The 14985-nt window shown below is 51.1% G+C and overlaps 1 protein-coding gene; it reads left to right on the top strand.

The window, feature by feature from the left end:
• FFUJ_01232 (uncharacterized protein) overlaps positions 1-14622 on the top strand; it is a gene marked incomplete at both ends in the record, with an annotated part of 21311 nt that extends 6689 nt beyond the window's left edge. The window contains 2 exons of the mRNA XM_023581017.1: positions 123-13097; positions 13153-14622. Of these exons, the coding sequence (XP_023424314.1) occupies positions 123-13097; positions 13153-14622 (14445 nt within the window).
• Positions 14623-14985: the final 363 nt, after the last annotated feature.

Below are 14985 nucleotides of genomic sequence, written 5' to 3'. Positions count from 1 at the left end.
ACGTCGTACGACGTTCGTTCTCGTGCACGTTCGTCGTCGTGACCTCGTTGTCTCGTAGCTCGTTGTCTCGTGACNCGTTGCTNTAGGCCAGTTGCTGAGCTGTTGCTGAGCCTGTTGCTGAGCCTGTCGTCGAGCCTGCCGTCGAGCCTGTCGTCGAGCCTGTCGTCGAGCCTGTCGTCGAGCCTGTCGTCGAGCCTGTCGTCGAGCCTGTCGTCGAGCCTGTCGTCGAGCCTGTCGTCGAGCCTGTCGCTGAGCCTGTTGTCGAGCCTGCTGCTGAGCCTACCACTGAATCCACTGTCGAGCCCGCTGTTGAACCTATCACCGAAGCCACGAGTGAGACTGCGCCTAATTCTTCTACGATTTCCGCCGAGATTGCCACATTCAAGCAACCTGTTACTCCCGAAGAAGATGAAACTGTTGGTACGAATGACGAAGTCCTCGAGCCTATTCTTGCAGACTTTTTGGTAGAGGATAGCACTGGAGGACTCGCAATTGGGTCCGCAGTTGAGGATGTCACAGCTCTGTCTCCAGAACTTCCGTCACAAGCAGTTGAGGAAACAGACCCTGAGATCATTGAGCCTTTCAATGGCCAGAACACCAAACCTGCTATCGACACGACTTACGAGAAACCCGAATCCATCAGAGCGCCGGACAGCATATTTGTCACAGATCCCATTGTTGAAGCAGTTTCAGTAAGTGATTCCACTACGAAGTCCGCCGCCCAGCCTATGGAAGAAAAGCGAACTACCGATATTGCTCGCGACACCAATACCGGGATAAACAACCCTGTTACCGAGCCTCAATCAGTACCGGCTGTTGTTCCCTATACGGAGCCTGCTACTCAAGAATCGGAAACACCGTTTGTAAAGCCTGGGGATGCCGCTGCCCAGCGTGCAGAAAATGAGATCACCACCGATGAGTGGTCAACCATGAACGCAAAGGATAGGAAAAACATGAAGAAGAAGCTCAAGAAGAAGGGACTTGAGCTGATCATTCAAGACTCTTTCGACGTTCCCGTCCCCGCTGCTAGCAAGGATGACAATACCGTTCTAGGCGACGAGGCTGTCGTAGTGAATGAAGCTTCTGAAACAAAGCCGGCTATGGTTGAACTCGAGCCCACCCACGAATTTACACCTCAACCCTTTCAGGTTTCTTCTACCGACCCTTTCGCCACCGAAGCCGTGAAGCCTCAAGAGCCTGAGGCTTTGCATGAGGAACACCATACGATCGCACAGTCTGAAGAAGTCCAGGAAGTCGTTGAGCAAAACAAACCAGTTGATTCGAACTTATTGGTGGACCAGGTAGCGGAAGAGTCACCAAGAGAGCTAGACAACGCCATCGAATCTGTGGTACCACTAATAGACCCTGAGCCCGTAATCGAATCTTCTGCCAATGCTCAAGCTACTGCGGAATCGACCTCCATCACCACTTCACCTATCGCAGAAGCGGCCCTTGAAGAGCAACTGGTGTCTCCATCCAAGAGCAAGAAGAAAAAGAAGAAGAGCAAGATGCAGCAGCCATCCGAAGAGGAAGCAATCTCTGTAGAGCCAACAGTCACCGAGGTTGAAGGCACAGGCCCAGCTGAAATTTCCGAAGCTGAAAAAGAAGCGTTTGATGCTTGGACGGAGCCAGTCGCGCCCATTGAACCCTCTGCTGAATCATCTGAAACAGCTGCCCATAGTGCCTCAGGTTCTATGGCGGAACCACTCCCAGAGGTCTCTGTTGAGCCTGTCGGTGCAGATGCATTCGATGCCTGGGCCCAACCAGATACCATGACTGAAAGCGTAGATGCTCCAGAGAAGGCACCGGATAAATCTACAAAAGCCTCCGATCCGGCTTCCGAATCGCCCATTGTATCAGCCGAGGGTGACAGCGCCGCTACGCCCAAGTCAAAGAAGAAGAAAAAGAAGAAGAAGGGCGCCAGAGCCGATGATGAGCCAATGGTGGATAAACAAGAGATGCCTCAAATAGGAGAGTCTCTTCAAGTTGAGGACGTTGGTGACAATGAAGCGATTAAGAATGCCAACAGAAACCCGATGGAAGAGCCGCCCGTTGTGGTAGCTGAGCCCACCGACCTTACTCAAGACAATGAGGCTCCGGACCCACAGTCTGTTTTGTCATCAAAAGATACTGATCAAGTTCTTGATCGTGGAAATGCTTCTCCAGTTGAGGCTCCGGAGCCTGACGATCCTGAGTCCAAAGATGATGTCGATTATCATCCGGCCGCTCGTGATTCCCAGACTTCCGCCAAAGATCCACGAAAAGACAGACAAAGTCAAGGATACTTCCCATCTGCTCTTCGGGCACTCCCCGCCACAGCTGGAATTTCCGCTTTCAAGAGGATGTGGGGATTCCGGGATCAAGCACAGACACAAAATAAATCGGTCGAACCTGAGCCTGATGAAGTAAGTGCTGACAAGTCAACGTTCACAGGCACTAGGTCTGATATTATTACACCGAAACTCCATCGTGACGCTCCCAGGGATAGAGAGATTTCTAGCGTAAGCGCTGGAAACCCAGAAGTTGCCGACGTCGAGCCAGACGTTTCCGCTGCTGATACCGCTCCCGAGACGCATGCCAACAAGGCGGGTCGCACCACAATAGAGCCCCAGATCTCTGAACCACTCTTCTCGCAAGGAGATGCGCCGGCAGACGAGTCTCAAGGAACTTCTTTTGGACTGGAATCCTCCCAAGTTGACGAATCAGTCAAGGCTACAGGGGATGCTAACCTCGACATCCTTGCTGAGGATGAAGTGACTACCACTACGGACAGACAACTCACCGAGACACTCCCAGTCTCGGCTCTTGAGGAGGGCTCCGCCGAAATGTTAAAAGATAATGTCATTGGTTATCCAGCAACAAGCGTGGGGGAGGCAACAGCTTCTACTGAAACCGAGTCCGACAAAATCAAACAAGAAGATTCCTCGACGATAACTACGGCTGATGATGTTAAGCACCCAGCACATGAATCTACTGCGGATTCCTACAAGGATTCAACAATACCAGCTCAGGCTGATCTTGGTCAGCTTGTCAAAGAAGAGTCTATTGCTCCAGTCGAGGATGAGGATGTGGGACTTGTGGTGGCAGGCTCAGAATTGAGCACAAAGCCCGTAGAAGCCAGCATTGGAGAAGTAATCAAAGAAGATGCCAGCAAGACAACTGGAGGAGAGGGTGCGAAGTCTAGTGTGGAAGCTCCTGGCGAAATTAGCGAGGCGGATGCAATGGCATTGAAGAAGAAGGCCAAGAAAAACAAGAAGAAAAAGAAGAACCAACCTAGCCAGGATGAGGCTCCCAAGGAAGAAACCAGAGACACTACTACGGACGTTAAAATCAGCCAGGATGGATCAGGTGCCGAAACAGCAGTAATGTCTGGCAGAAAGAACCTTGATATCCTGGCGCCAGATCCCATGGTTGAAACTTCTGACTCTATTGTTGAAAATGCCTTCCTCAACCAGAAGCCTGATGAAGAGTCGACACATGGCGTACTGGACGAATCAGGAGTCAAGGACCAGCCACAGCTTGATGCTACACCAGCTGAGAACCAATCTCAAGAGCAGTCATCCTTAGATACTGCTTCAGTGGAACCGCAAACCAGCGAACGGTTGCAGACTGATGATCAGTTGTCTGAGCATGGGCATAAGGAAAGGCTGCCAAGTGACGCTGGGCCAGCTGATCCTGAAATCAAAGAACGATCACAGATTGATGACAACTCAGCGGAGCATCACGTTCCGGATACCTCTGAGATCGGAAAAGAGCCAGTTGAGCCTCAAGTCGAAGGATTGGCGCACATCAGCGACGAACCAACTAAATCGGAGCTAAAAGAACAGCTTCAAGCCGATGGCCAGACATCTCAGCCTGAAGCTGAAGAGCAGCCCCAAATCGGTGGTGAATCGTCTGAGGTTGTGTTTAAGGAACGATCGCAGACCGATCTCCCGATGGGGCCCGATACTGAAGAACAGACACCTGCGTTTGGCAACTCAACTGTTCTTGATATTGAGGATGAATCACAAACAGCAAACGTGTCAGCTGGGCCCGAATTAAGAGGCGAGGCACAGAGTGAGAAGCCGGTGGGCGAACATTCAATAGATGAGCTACCCCCGCCTGCAGATGATGGTTCCCCTCAACTTGCTCTTGATAAAGCACTGCCTCCAAGGAGACCAGATGCTCATTCTCTGGAAGTGGAAGCCGCTAAGGAAGAACCCTCTCTCGCAGTTGGGAACTTTGAGGCGGAGAGCGAGAAGGCAGAGATCGAAGCTCTGCTCGAGAAGAGAGCGAAGAGGAAAGGGCGACTTTTGAAGAAGGATCAAGCACGTCTTGCTGCTCTTGAAGAGAGTGCCGCTCAAAGGTTAGCGGCATCAGTCGTCCCTGAAGTCCGAGAGCAAGTTTCCGAGGAACCGGTGGACATCAGCAATGCTGAAGGACCCCAACAGGAGTCTGAAACAATCGACACATCAAAGAAGGCTGAAGGCACTCTAGACGATGACAAACAACACTCAAGTGAGGAAGTGCCTACCGCCGAGCCTCCTGATGTCGTTGAAGTCCGTGCCAACGAAGTTTCGACTGAAAGTGAGACTCGAGATGTTGAACAACCGACCGAGACCACCGAGGCGGCAATGTCCCTGCCGGCTGTAGAAGGGACCGAGGAAAACATTGATGTTATTGATACGGCTGTGACTACCGAGCCTCAAGATGCTATAGAAGCTCCTGAAGACAACACTTCAGAGTTGGCAAGCACTAAGAAGTCAAAGAAAAAGAAGAAGAAGAAATCGGTATCTCTTGTTGAGAAAGACGAAGTTCAAGGTGCAGCAAAACAGAGCAGCGAACTGCCTGTGATAGTATCCGAGCCCTTACGCCTCGATGAAGCTACAGCCGGCGTCAACGAAGTACCGGTGGCTGAGCTAGTTGCCGAAGAGGTCTCAAATGAAGTGCCATTAAAGGATGCCGAACAGCCTGACATACCTCCTGTGAACCATCCCTTGGGGCCTGCAAATGAGAGTACGGCCGTTGAGGGCGACACTGAAGCAACTTCGGCTGCTATTATGGAAGAGGCCGAGCCAGAGACCTCACCCGATAAGAAGAGCAAGAAAAAGAAGAAAAAGAAGAAGGCCACTTCCTCTGACGAGCCAGAGAGGCAGCCTGAAGCCGAACCCGCACTCCAAAAACCTCCCGAGCCAACATCTAAAGACTTGATCTCTGATACAGCCAAGAATTCTGCTTCGCAAGAAGCGCAGTCTGACATTGCCCAGACTGCAGAGTCAAGTGTTATCGAACCTACAGAAACGCCTGTCCATCAAGATGGGCCGTCGCCTCCCATGGAGTCGGAAGTCATAAACACTGTCGAGACTACCCCAGTAGATGATGAGCAGACACAGCCAGCTGATGCCAAGACCACCGTAGAAACCCCTTCTGTCCAGGAACCAACACCAGCCACGGACAAGCCTGATATTGTAGCACCCGATGAGCCTCCCTCCGAAAATCCTCCCGAAGCCGAGGAACCCGATTCACCGGCGAAACTGTCAAAGAAGGACAAGAAGAAGAAGAAGAAGGCCGAAAAGAAGAAGGCTGCTCTCGAAGAGACCCAGGAAACTGAAGCTGAGGCTGGCCTTGCTACCTCTTCTCAGGATGCTGACGTTTCGGCCGATACTGGCATCCATGTCCCTGCCGAAAATCCTCAAGCCGCGCACGATGAGACCCCTAAGCAGACCGATGAAAACGAGACACCTGACAGAGCGGCTCCTTTGGAGGATAAAATAACTCCTCCAGCCGACCATATCAATATACCAGATACCGGTAATTCTGGAGAGCTTCCAAGCGAAGAACCAGCTGGTCCTGAAGACGAGCGGGGTGGGTTAAGCCTCAGTCAATCCCAGACCGACCAAAAGAAGAAGGCTAAAGACAACGATTTTGAAATCCTGCAGGACCCCGAGACCAACCGTCCAACGGAGCCGGAGATGATTCCGGATCCGGAAAAGCAGGACGACGCCGCCGCCGCCGTGGATAAGGCACAGAGCCAAGGACCTACGGAGGGTACAAAACGGATGGAGGACACGAGCAGAGCTGGCGATCTTGAAGCCCATGTCGGGCCCGGGACGAAGCTGGAGCCAGAATCGGAACCGGGACAGGAACTAGGAGGCAATAAGGAATTTGCAGGCTTGTCAAAAAAACAGATCAAGAAGTTGAAGAAAGTCAAGGCTCTGGCTGCCTTGGATTCCTCGCCCAAACCACAGACGCCCGAGGAAATCGGAGCCTCTGAAGAGGCACCATCGGAACCATTGGCTGAAACTGGATTGGAATCTGAACCAAAGCCACAGGTTCAATCCGAGCCTGTTGCCCAAAGCTCTACCGAGGCAGATCCAGAGCCTGACTTTAAGGATGAGAAAGAAGGACTCCCGGGGATCGAGGAGATTGTACCTATAATTGAGCCCGTCATTGAAGCTGAATCCGAGTCCAAAAATGAGACTCAATCTCTGGACAACACCAATATTCACTCTCCGACTGGACAAGCCTTTGCCAAGCCTGAAGCTGATGCCGCCATTCAGGGATCTCAACTTGACTCTACAGCCCCTGGACAGGATATCGTTGTTCCTGCGCCGGAGGTTGATCTTGAGGATCAAGTCGCTAATTTTGGTAAAGGCCCAATTACTAACAGTGCAATTGAGCAGAAGAGCGTGGTGGAAATCGATGCCTCATCAGAGTCGTGGGCTCTACCAAGACAGACACCCAAAGAATGTGTTGACACGATTGAGGTCCGTGGCTCAGAATTTGAGGCGGGAAAAGAGGCAGAAGTCGCAACCAAGCCAAATCTCTTAGAAGAGCTCATCCAAGACCCCACGCCCTCTTTCGAAATGAAGCATGATACGACAGACAGCGCGCATGTCATCCTATCTGAGGAAGTTGCTGCCTCCACGGTGCTCGAGTCTCCTTTGTTAAATGAGCATGCATCGACAGACGCGCCTGTCGGATCTGAGGATGAAACTGCCCTAGGACAAGCGACTGATGATAATATTGAGTCTATTCCACAGCTTCCTGGAGCTTCTGCAAACTCTCATTTGGACCTCGACTCCGTCGGCGGAAACACTGATGCTCTACATGGCCTCAAAGAAGGCGAAACAGACCATACCCGGAAACTCAGTGCCACAAACACAAGTGCTTCTGGTACCGTTGCCTGTGATGCCTTAACGTACTCACCACAGCAGATTGCAACGAAGGCAGTTGAACGACCCCCGCTGGACATAGAGTCTTTCGAGGATCGCCCTTCACCGCCAGACACTACTGAACAAGCGTCTAAGCGTCTGGAAATTCCCGATATTCCCAAGCAGCCTAAATGGCCAAACTCAACCTCTCAACAGGCTCATGAACAGTCGCATACTCCACCTATCTCACTCACCGTTCAAGCGATTACCGATGCTTCCAGTTCAGAGATAGCAACTACAGTCACTTCTCTCTTTTTAGAGGATTCAGCAGACCCTGACCATGGCTTGACTGACACCCCTGAAAGTTTGTCTGCATCTGAGAAAAAGAAGTTGAAGAAGAAAAAGAACAAGAATAAGCAGGAGGCCCTCCATGAAGATGCCGATCAGGTGGAGGAGCCAAGCAAACCCGCAGGCGTCGACATCGCTCCAAACCTCGCAGTCGTTCATGAAATGATAACACCTGCGAATCGTCCAGCAGACTTGGCAATTACTGCTGCATCCACGTCTGACTCAAGGGCAGGCTTCGGAGTATCTGGTTCCCCTGTGTCTGCCGCAGAATTCGAATCAACGATCCCTCTTCAGATTGCTGCCGACATAGGAAATGAGGAACAAGATCAATTTACGAAGGAGAGGACGACAAAAGCCTCTTCCGAATCTCATCATGAAGAAGCTTCTTCTGAACCATCTCATGAGCTTGCTATTTCTCATCGCACACTCAAAGCAATGGATGGTGTAGGCGTCCAAGACTCTGAACCAGTCAACGAGGTCGATGAGAACCAAGTGGCCAAGGGTCTCGAGATAGCGCATCCACGGTCTCGACAAATACCGGGGTCGATTTCGCCTGATTCTCCAAACCAGGTGATGGACATTACAGGCGATGGATATCCTCATTCCTCAGGCGCTCAGCAAGCTGAGAATGAGTTTACTGTCGAGGAGTGGGCAGCCCTTTCTTCCAAGGACAGGAAGAAGATGAAAAAAAAGCTAAGAAAGATAGGTCTTGACCCAATCATTCAGCCTTCTTTCGAACCGACTCATTCAACTGGCAAACATCTGCCCGAACCCACATCCGACCCTAGCCCTCCTATATCTCAAATCGAATCAGTCAGTGGTAGTGGTGGTGGACAATTTGTGGAAGATCCGGAGGCGTCAAGGACATCTACCAGTAAAGATAATGTTGGAAAGAAACCGAGCTTCGAGGTTCGCAATGATGGCATCCACGAGGGCATTCTCGCAGACGCAGTATCTGCACCTGAGACACGATCAATCCGCGAGACTGAACCGGATCAACAAAAGCCGCTGAATGGTGATACTGGACCTTCTCCTATACAGGAAACCAAGAGCAACGACACAAAGACGGACGATGGATTTCAGGCTTTGACCGAGACACAAACCATCGCAGAGACACCCGTACTTTCTGGAAAAGATCAACACACGCCTAATATGCAGGAAGACGTTCATGACTCTCTACTACCCGAAAATGCAAACAAACAGCAGCTGGGAAACGATTGCGTGCCAATTCCATCGTCAAAATGGGAATCTTCGTCACTGAGTAAGCCAAACCAAGAAGTGAAAACAGAGCACCCCACCAGCCAAGCACCTCCAGATTTGGAGCACTTGTCCAAGTATACCCGAGAGATCGATGGCGATTTTGTCAGCGCTACATGTGCAGTAGAGATGCTACCACAACAGGAAACAGGAGAAGTCAATGATGAGGTGGTACCGGTTATAGCATCTGACTTTCTGCCAGAGGAGAGCAAGGAAACCGGGGAAGACGATGAGCCTGCCCCTGTTCCAGCCGAGAATTTCCTCTCCATCGATGAGCCAGCCAATTCTACTAGGGCTGAGACGGACCACGAAGCTTGTCTTCATTCTGCTGAGCTTGTTCAGAAGCATCAAATTGACAGCAAGCCTTGGGACAAGTATGATGCGGTTTCATTCGCTCCATCAACAGATCACTCCCCAACCATGATCGACCGTCCAGCACCTGAAGTTCTACAAGAATCCCCCAAACAAGCGGCGAGCCTTGATTTGGCTGGAGTCAGCAACGCTGATAACTCCGCTGAGGGTTCCAGAGCCCATCTGGACAGAGAAGGAAACTCTAGCCTACGAGCTGTTACTGTCAAAGAGTCTGATGAAGCTATGCACACAGGCACACTCACAACCTTTAAGGAACCGGAATTGTTGGAGTCAACGGAACCTCGGCACGATGTAACCACGCAATCAGCGACAGATATCCCTGATTCGAGAAAGAACATCTTAGATGTTTCTCTCCTTGATGCACAAGCTGAGCCGTTCCAGGAAGATCTTGTCGGTATCAGGCCAGGCGATGAGAATGCCATACTTCCAGAGAAGGACGAACAGAAGAAGCAGCCGAAGCCGAATTCAGATACTGCTCCTTTCGTACTAAGTGATGCCAACAAAGACTGCGCAGTTTTGGAAGATGCCCAAACACAACAGGAAACTCAAAACCAGCCAAAGCCTACCGATACAATACTGAACGATCCTCATGGAACCCAACCAGGAACCGGACTACCAACCACTGGCCAGGCTAAGATTGATGACAAAACAGCACCAGCCGAGTCGGGCGATATCTTCCCGGAGCTTGAACCACCATACGGGGTAATGCCTATGACAGCCACAACTGAGATCGAAAGAGACTGTCACCCCGCCGTGCCTGACGAATCAAATGTACCATCAATGCAAGTTGAGGAAGCTGCCCAGATGGAAGACTCAACCACGCCGCGTTTCCAGAACGACAAGAACATAAAAACGGGCTACGCTTCTGAGACGTCAATCACAGAAGAGAAAGCTTCACCAGAGCTAGCAGTCTGGAAGCGCATCGAGTTCCCCGGAGCTTCTGGCGGTAAATCGACTCTGGATGATTCAGATATTGATGATAAGGCCCAAGTAGTTGTGCCAAACCTCTCACTTGTGCCCGAGTCCTCGGGAACCGACCAGGCACCGCATCAGGCCACACAAGGAAAGCAGCACCTCGAAAGCAAATACAGGGATGACCCTGTTGTTGACTTAATGATTGCCCAGAAGGAAGAAGCGAATGCCCCCCTTCAAGATTTTGGTACTGGAAATCCCATTGTCAAAACTGCACAAAGTCCTCCGACATCGACAGGTAGATATTCTGCTTCTGGCAAAGGCGGGCCGTCGCTGGTTCAGGTTGAGGCAAATGCATCTATTGGGCCCTCACCAAGACAGCTCTATGAACCTTCACCTGCTGCCACAGAAGATGCGCTTGTGAAGTTAGCCCCCAAGAAAAAAAAGCAGAAGCAAACGAATCATAGATCTATTGAGGCAGCAAGAGAAGGGAATCAAGGGGCGCTATCCAATCAAGCTGTTTCTGACCATCCTGCCGACAACCACCTTCTCTCAGAACCGAACGCCCCAGCTTCCAAAGAGGAGCCTGCGACAACGGAAGTGTTAGACGATTCACAGCCAATACCGGTCAAGACGGAATCTAGGAATAAAGAAGAAACAGACCAGCAGCCACCGGACGGTTACCTAATCCATACCGAGCCTTTTCAGCCCCAATTGGCAATCGAAGGTCAGTCAGATACAGCCGTTCAAGCTGCATCAGGTCCTAGAACAAGTGACAACGCTCCTGCTCCGACAAAAGATGGTTGCATAGACCCAGAATCCCCTGTGGCAACTCCCACCCTGCGACATATCCCCGCAACTACACTCGTACATGAGACAGTGGACGAAGATACGGAGATGACGCCAGCTTCCAAGGGTCATTCCATTACGCCTTGTTCGGAGGAGATGAAATTGAGTGGGGATGCACCGTCCAGAGGCGTGGCCTCTGAAGAGACAAGCAGTGCCGCCAATGGGCCATCAAATTTGACATCGACAGCGACAGAGTCGCCTAACATCAAATCTACTGACAAGTCGTTGAAGAAAGAAATGAAGAAAGCGCAGAAAGTAGGGTTGGAAGCGAGATCCGCTGGGCCATCAGTCTCTTCGGAACATGCACCTTTTATTGATCGAGATGCTCAGTTCTCTTCTGCAAATGAGGCAACACAGTTGAAAGAGATTGACAAATCATCGTCACAAGAAACATTCGATGCAAAAGAGGGAAAGAAGGTCTTGAGAAAACCCGAGTCTACTTCCATGTTTCCGAAAGGACCTCCCGATGCGAACCCACCAGCCGTAAAAGAACCTACGGATCAGCCTGTACGCTCCTTAGAAGCTACAGCCGCCACCTCGGACGTTTTGAAAGATGAGCCAGACCTGCATAAATCCAGCAAGCCCAGTACATCGACTTTCGCTGGGATGATTGCAGCCACCGCCGCGACGTTCAGCTCTGCCATGTTCGGGGACTGGATAGAGGGCGACAAGAGTAAAGGTGCGAGACAAGAAGAAAAGAAACCCGAAAGCAGGGATGAGGCACTGGAAGAAGGGAATAAGGAATCGCAAAATGATAGCAAGGCAGCAAAGAACTCAAGTGACGCCAAGTTACCCGTAAAAGATATCGACAAAAGGGTACAGGGAAAAACCACAGCGCACCGAGAAGTCCAGGATGCGAGGAGGAAGAGACCAGAAAAAGACTTCGCTAGTGGTGGTGCTGACCACAAGGAAAAGCATCATGACATTGCTACAGATGCTAAAGACAAGAGCGAACCAGCAGAGAGAAAACCAAAGGCTTCAAAAAAGACAAACAAGGTCACGTCATCTGTTCACGAGACATTGTTCGATGCGCCAGGAAAGAGTAGGCGCTCGGAGAGCTACGAGGGAACATCGGAAGTTCTTGGCACATCAAAAGGTCCTTCGACGAACCCAAAGAAAGAGCACAAATCAACTTCGCGGCAATTATTTCCAGAAACGTCAGACATAATGGAAAGTCCGGTGCTTGGCAAAGGAGAATTGGAGCTGTTGAGAAGCTCCCCTCAGCCTCTTCTTCGTCGTGGATCTGACGTTGAGGAGCCCAAGAGCGGTCTGTTACGAGAGGATAGCAAGACATTTACACCACTGGTGGGCTCGGAATCGGATATGAGTGATCTACGCCGATCGCCAAGCAGACTCTTGGAGCCAGTCCCAGAGGTTCCCGAGGCCGAAGTTGAGCCAGCCAAGGATGCATTCTCAACACCAAAAGCCAAACGCGACAGCGCTCCTGTTGGCGAAGCATTGAGCTTCCAGAGACGAAGTAGACGCTTGAGTGAAGAGGCACATCGTGACAGCGGATTCGGAGGGGATTTAGCAACTCTAAGGCGAAGCAAACCTGCCAGTAAAGAGGCTTCACGCGACAGTGGAGTACATCCCGAAGACTGGGCTGAAGGGGAAAGTCAGATACAGCCAGTTGCAGACCGAACGGTGTTGGAAACTCCCGATCCGCTGAGTGAGCGAAGACTTCGTCGATCTCCGCGAGGTACACCGGTGTTGCGAGAGCCTACAGCACCTGGACCAACACCGGAGCCAGAAAAGAAGAAACAATACGGGGCTCTAACTCCAGCTGGCACGGCAGTCGCCGCCGTTGCAGCGGGTGCGGGCTTAGCGGCAGCCCTACGAGGAACTGAGCCTTCGACACCAGTTCCAATTCCGACTACGAGTCCCAACCCGATTTCATCATCAGTTTCTGGTCAGAGAAGCGCTTCAGACAATGCCACTCCTTCTCGTCGGTCAACACCTCGTCTCGAGGGTTCAGGACGTCGAACTGTCTCTAACACCAGCCTCTCTCGGCGTCGGACCCCGGAGCCGCTTAAGTTGAGGCCTGATAGCCCAGGCATCAGCCGCTCCTCAGGCACCCCCACACCGCCGCTCCGCCGTGTTGACAAGCGAATGAGCAGTGATTTGCGGGCTCTTCGTCAACAAAACACCACCGCCGCCGCACCCGCCAGTTCCACGCCTGTCGCAAATGAGGGTCGCGCCCGTGCCAAGGACATGGCCGACGTCTATGTAAGTATATTACCAACTTCTATCCTAATGTAATATGTCACTAACAACAACAAAGGATGGCTTTGGTGAGGGTCGCATCGGCTCACCCCGATCACCAACCCGGCCACACAGCATGCGCCGCCGACAAAGCATGCAGGTCCTTGAACTCGAGAATAAGGTCGAGCAGCTAATGGCCGAGAACCGAATGCTCACCGAAGCCCGCGCTATGGCTGAGACGAGCCTTAGTCAACGAGCCGCCAGCAGTTTAGCCGATCGCGATGCCGAAATCGACAATCTCAAGCAATCATTACAATTTCTTCAGAACGAAGTCTCTAGACTTTCAGAAGTTAACGACGGTCTTGCAAGCGCCAACGCCGAACTTGCAAGCAAAGACAATGGTCGTGTAAATGATCTTGAGAGTCGCAATGCCGCTGTCGCCCGTGAGCTGGAGGAAGCTCGACGCGAAAAAGGCAACACTGAACAGTCTCTTGAAGCAAAGGACGCAGAAATTGCCGAGCTTCGCGCCAAACTTGATTCTGCCAAGGAGGAAATTCGTGACCTTCAGCGCCAGATTTTAGAAGCCAAGGCTGGCGACGATCATTTTCTCAACATCCGCGACGAGGATCATTTCGACCATCGTTGCCAACAACTTTGTTCCCATGTTCAGCAATGGGTGCTTCGTTTCTCCAAATTCTCTGATATGCGCGCCTGCCGCTTAACAAGCGAGATAAATGATGAGAAGACAATTGATCGACTCGACAACGCCGTACTTGATGGATCCGATGTCGATGTTTATCTCCGGGACCGGGTGAAGAGACGCGATATCTTCATGTCCATGACCATGAACATGGTTTGGGAATTTGTCTTCACTCGCTACCTTTTTGGCATGGACAGAGAGCAGAGACAGAAGCTTAAGTCACTGGAGAAGCTGCTGACCGAAGTCGGCCCCATCGAAGCGGTACGCCAATGGCGCGCCGTTACCTTGACTTTACTGGCGAAGCGCGAAAGTTTCAAGCGTCAACGTGATCTGGACACAGAGGCCGTTGTTCAGGCCATCTTCCAAACACTGTGTAAGATCCTCCCACCACCGTCGAACTTGGAAGATCAAATTCAATCTCAGCTACGACGTGTCATGAGAGAGGCCGTTGGTCTCTCGATCGAGATGCGGACGCAAAAAGCTGAATATATGATGCTGCCGCCTTTGCGCCCTGAATACGACGCGGACGGTGAGCTTACCGCAACAGTTCAATTCAACGCATCAATGATGAATGAACGAAGCGGCAGCATAACAACCTCAAATGAAGACCTTGAGGCACAAGGTGCCATCGTTCGGGTTGTGCTTTTCCCACTTGTCGTCAAAAAGGGGGATGATAATGGCAAAGGCGACGAAGAGATAGTCGTATGCCCTGCACAGGTTCTTGTGCCCCGCTCCAAGGGTCTGTTTGGTGGTGCAAGTGATGGTGGAAGCACTTCCATCGGCGCTCGGAGTCATATAAGTCTTGTGACTGAGACAATGGGTCAAACTGAGGTAGATTATGTAGATTAAGGGATACAGGATATGGGAAGATACCACTTGGGAAAAGGATATAGGCGGTGTTTTGGTCTTTGGAATTCTGGGGGACAAACGCATTACTAGCGAGGATTTCCTTTGTTTGTTTCTGGTCTGAATGAAGGGGAAAGGGTCTCACGTTCTCAGTTTTATGTTTTGCTTTTCCTTTCTGCTTTTGACGTCATGCCTGGGTTGAGCAAGGACAGTCAACTTTTGATTTTGCACGTCTTATGATATTTTCTGGCTTTTATTCTGCTATTTGTTTGTCCCTGTATTGACATTTGATGTATGGACGCCCAAGATTTGCAGTATCTATTGAATATCTTCTGTAGATTAGATTTAGTAATGACACGGTCTCAT

The sequence above is a fragment of the Fusarium fujikuroi genome, chromosome FFUJ_chr01 (assembly GCF_900079805.1).
Source record: "Fusarium fujikuroi IMI 58289 draft genome, chromosome FFUJ_chr01".
Taxonomy (NCBI): Eukaryota; Fungi; Ascomycota; class Sordariomycetes; order Hypocreales; family Nectriaceae; genus Fusarium; species Fusarium fujikuroi.
Note: the sequence above shows the minus strand (reverse complement) of the source record. Positions and strands in the feature narration are given on the sequence as shown.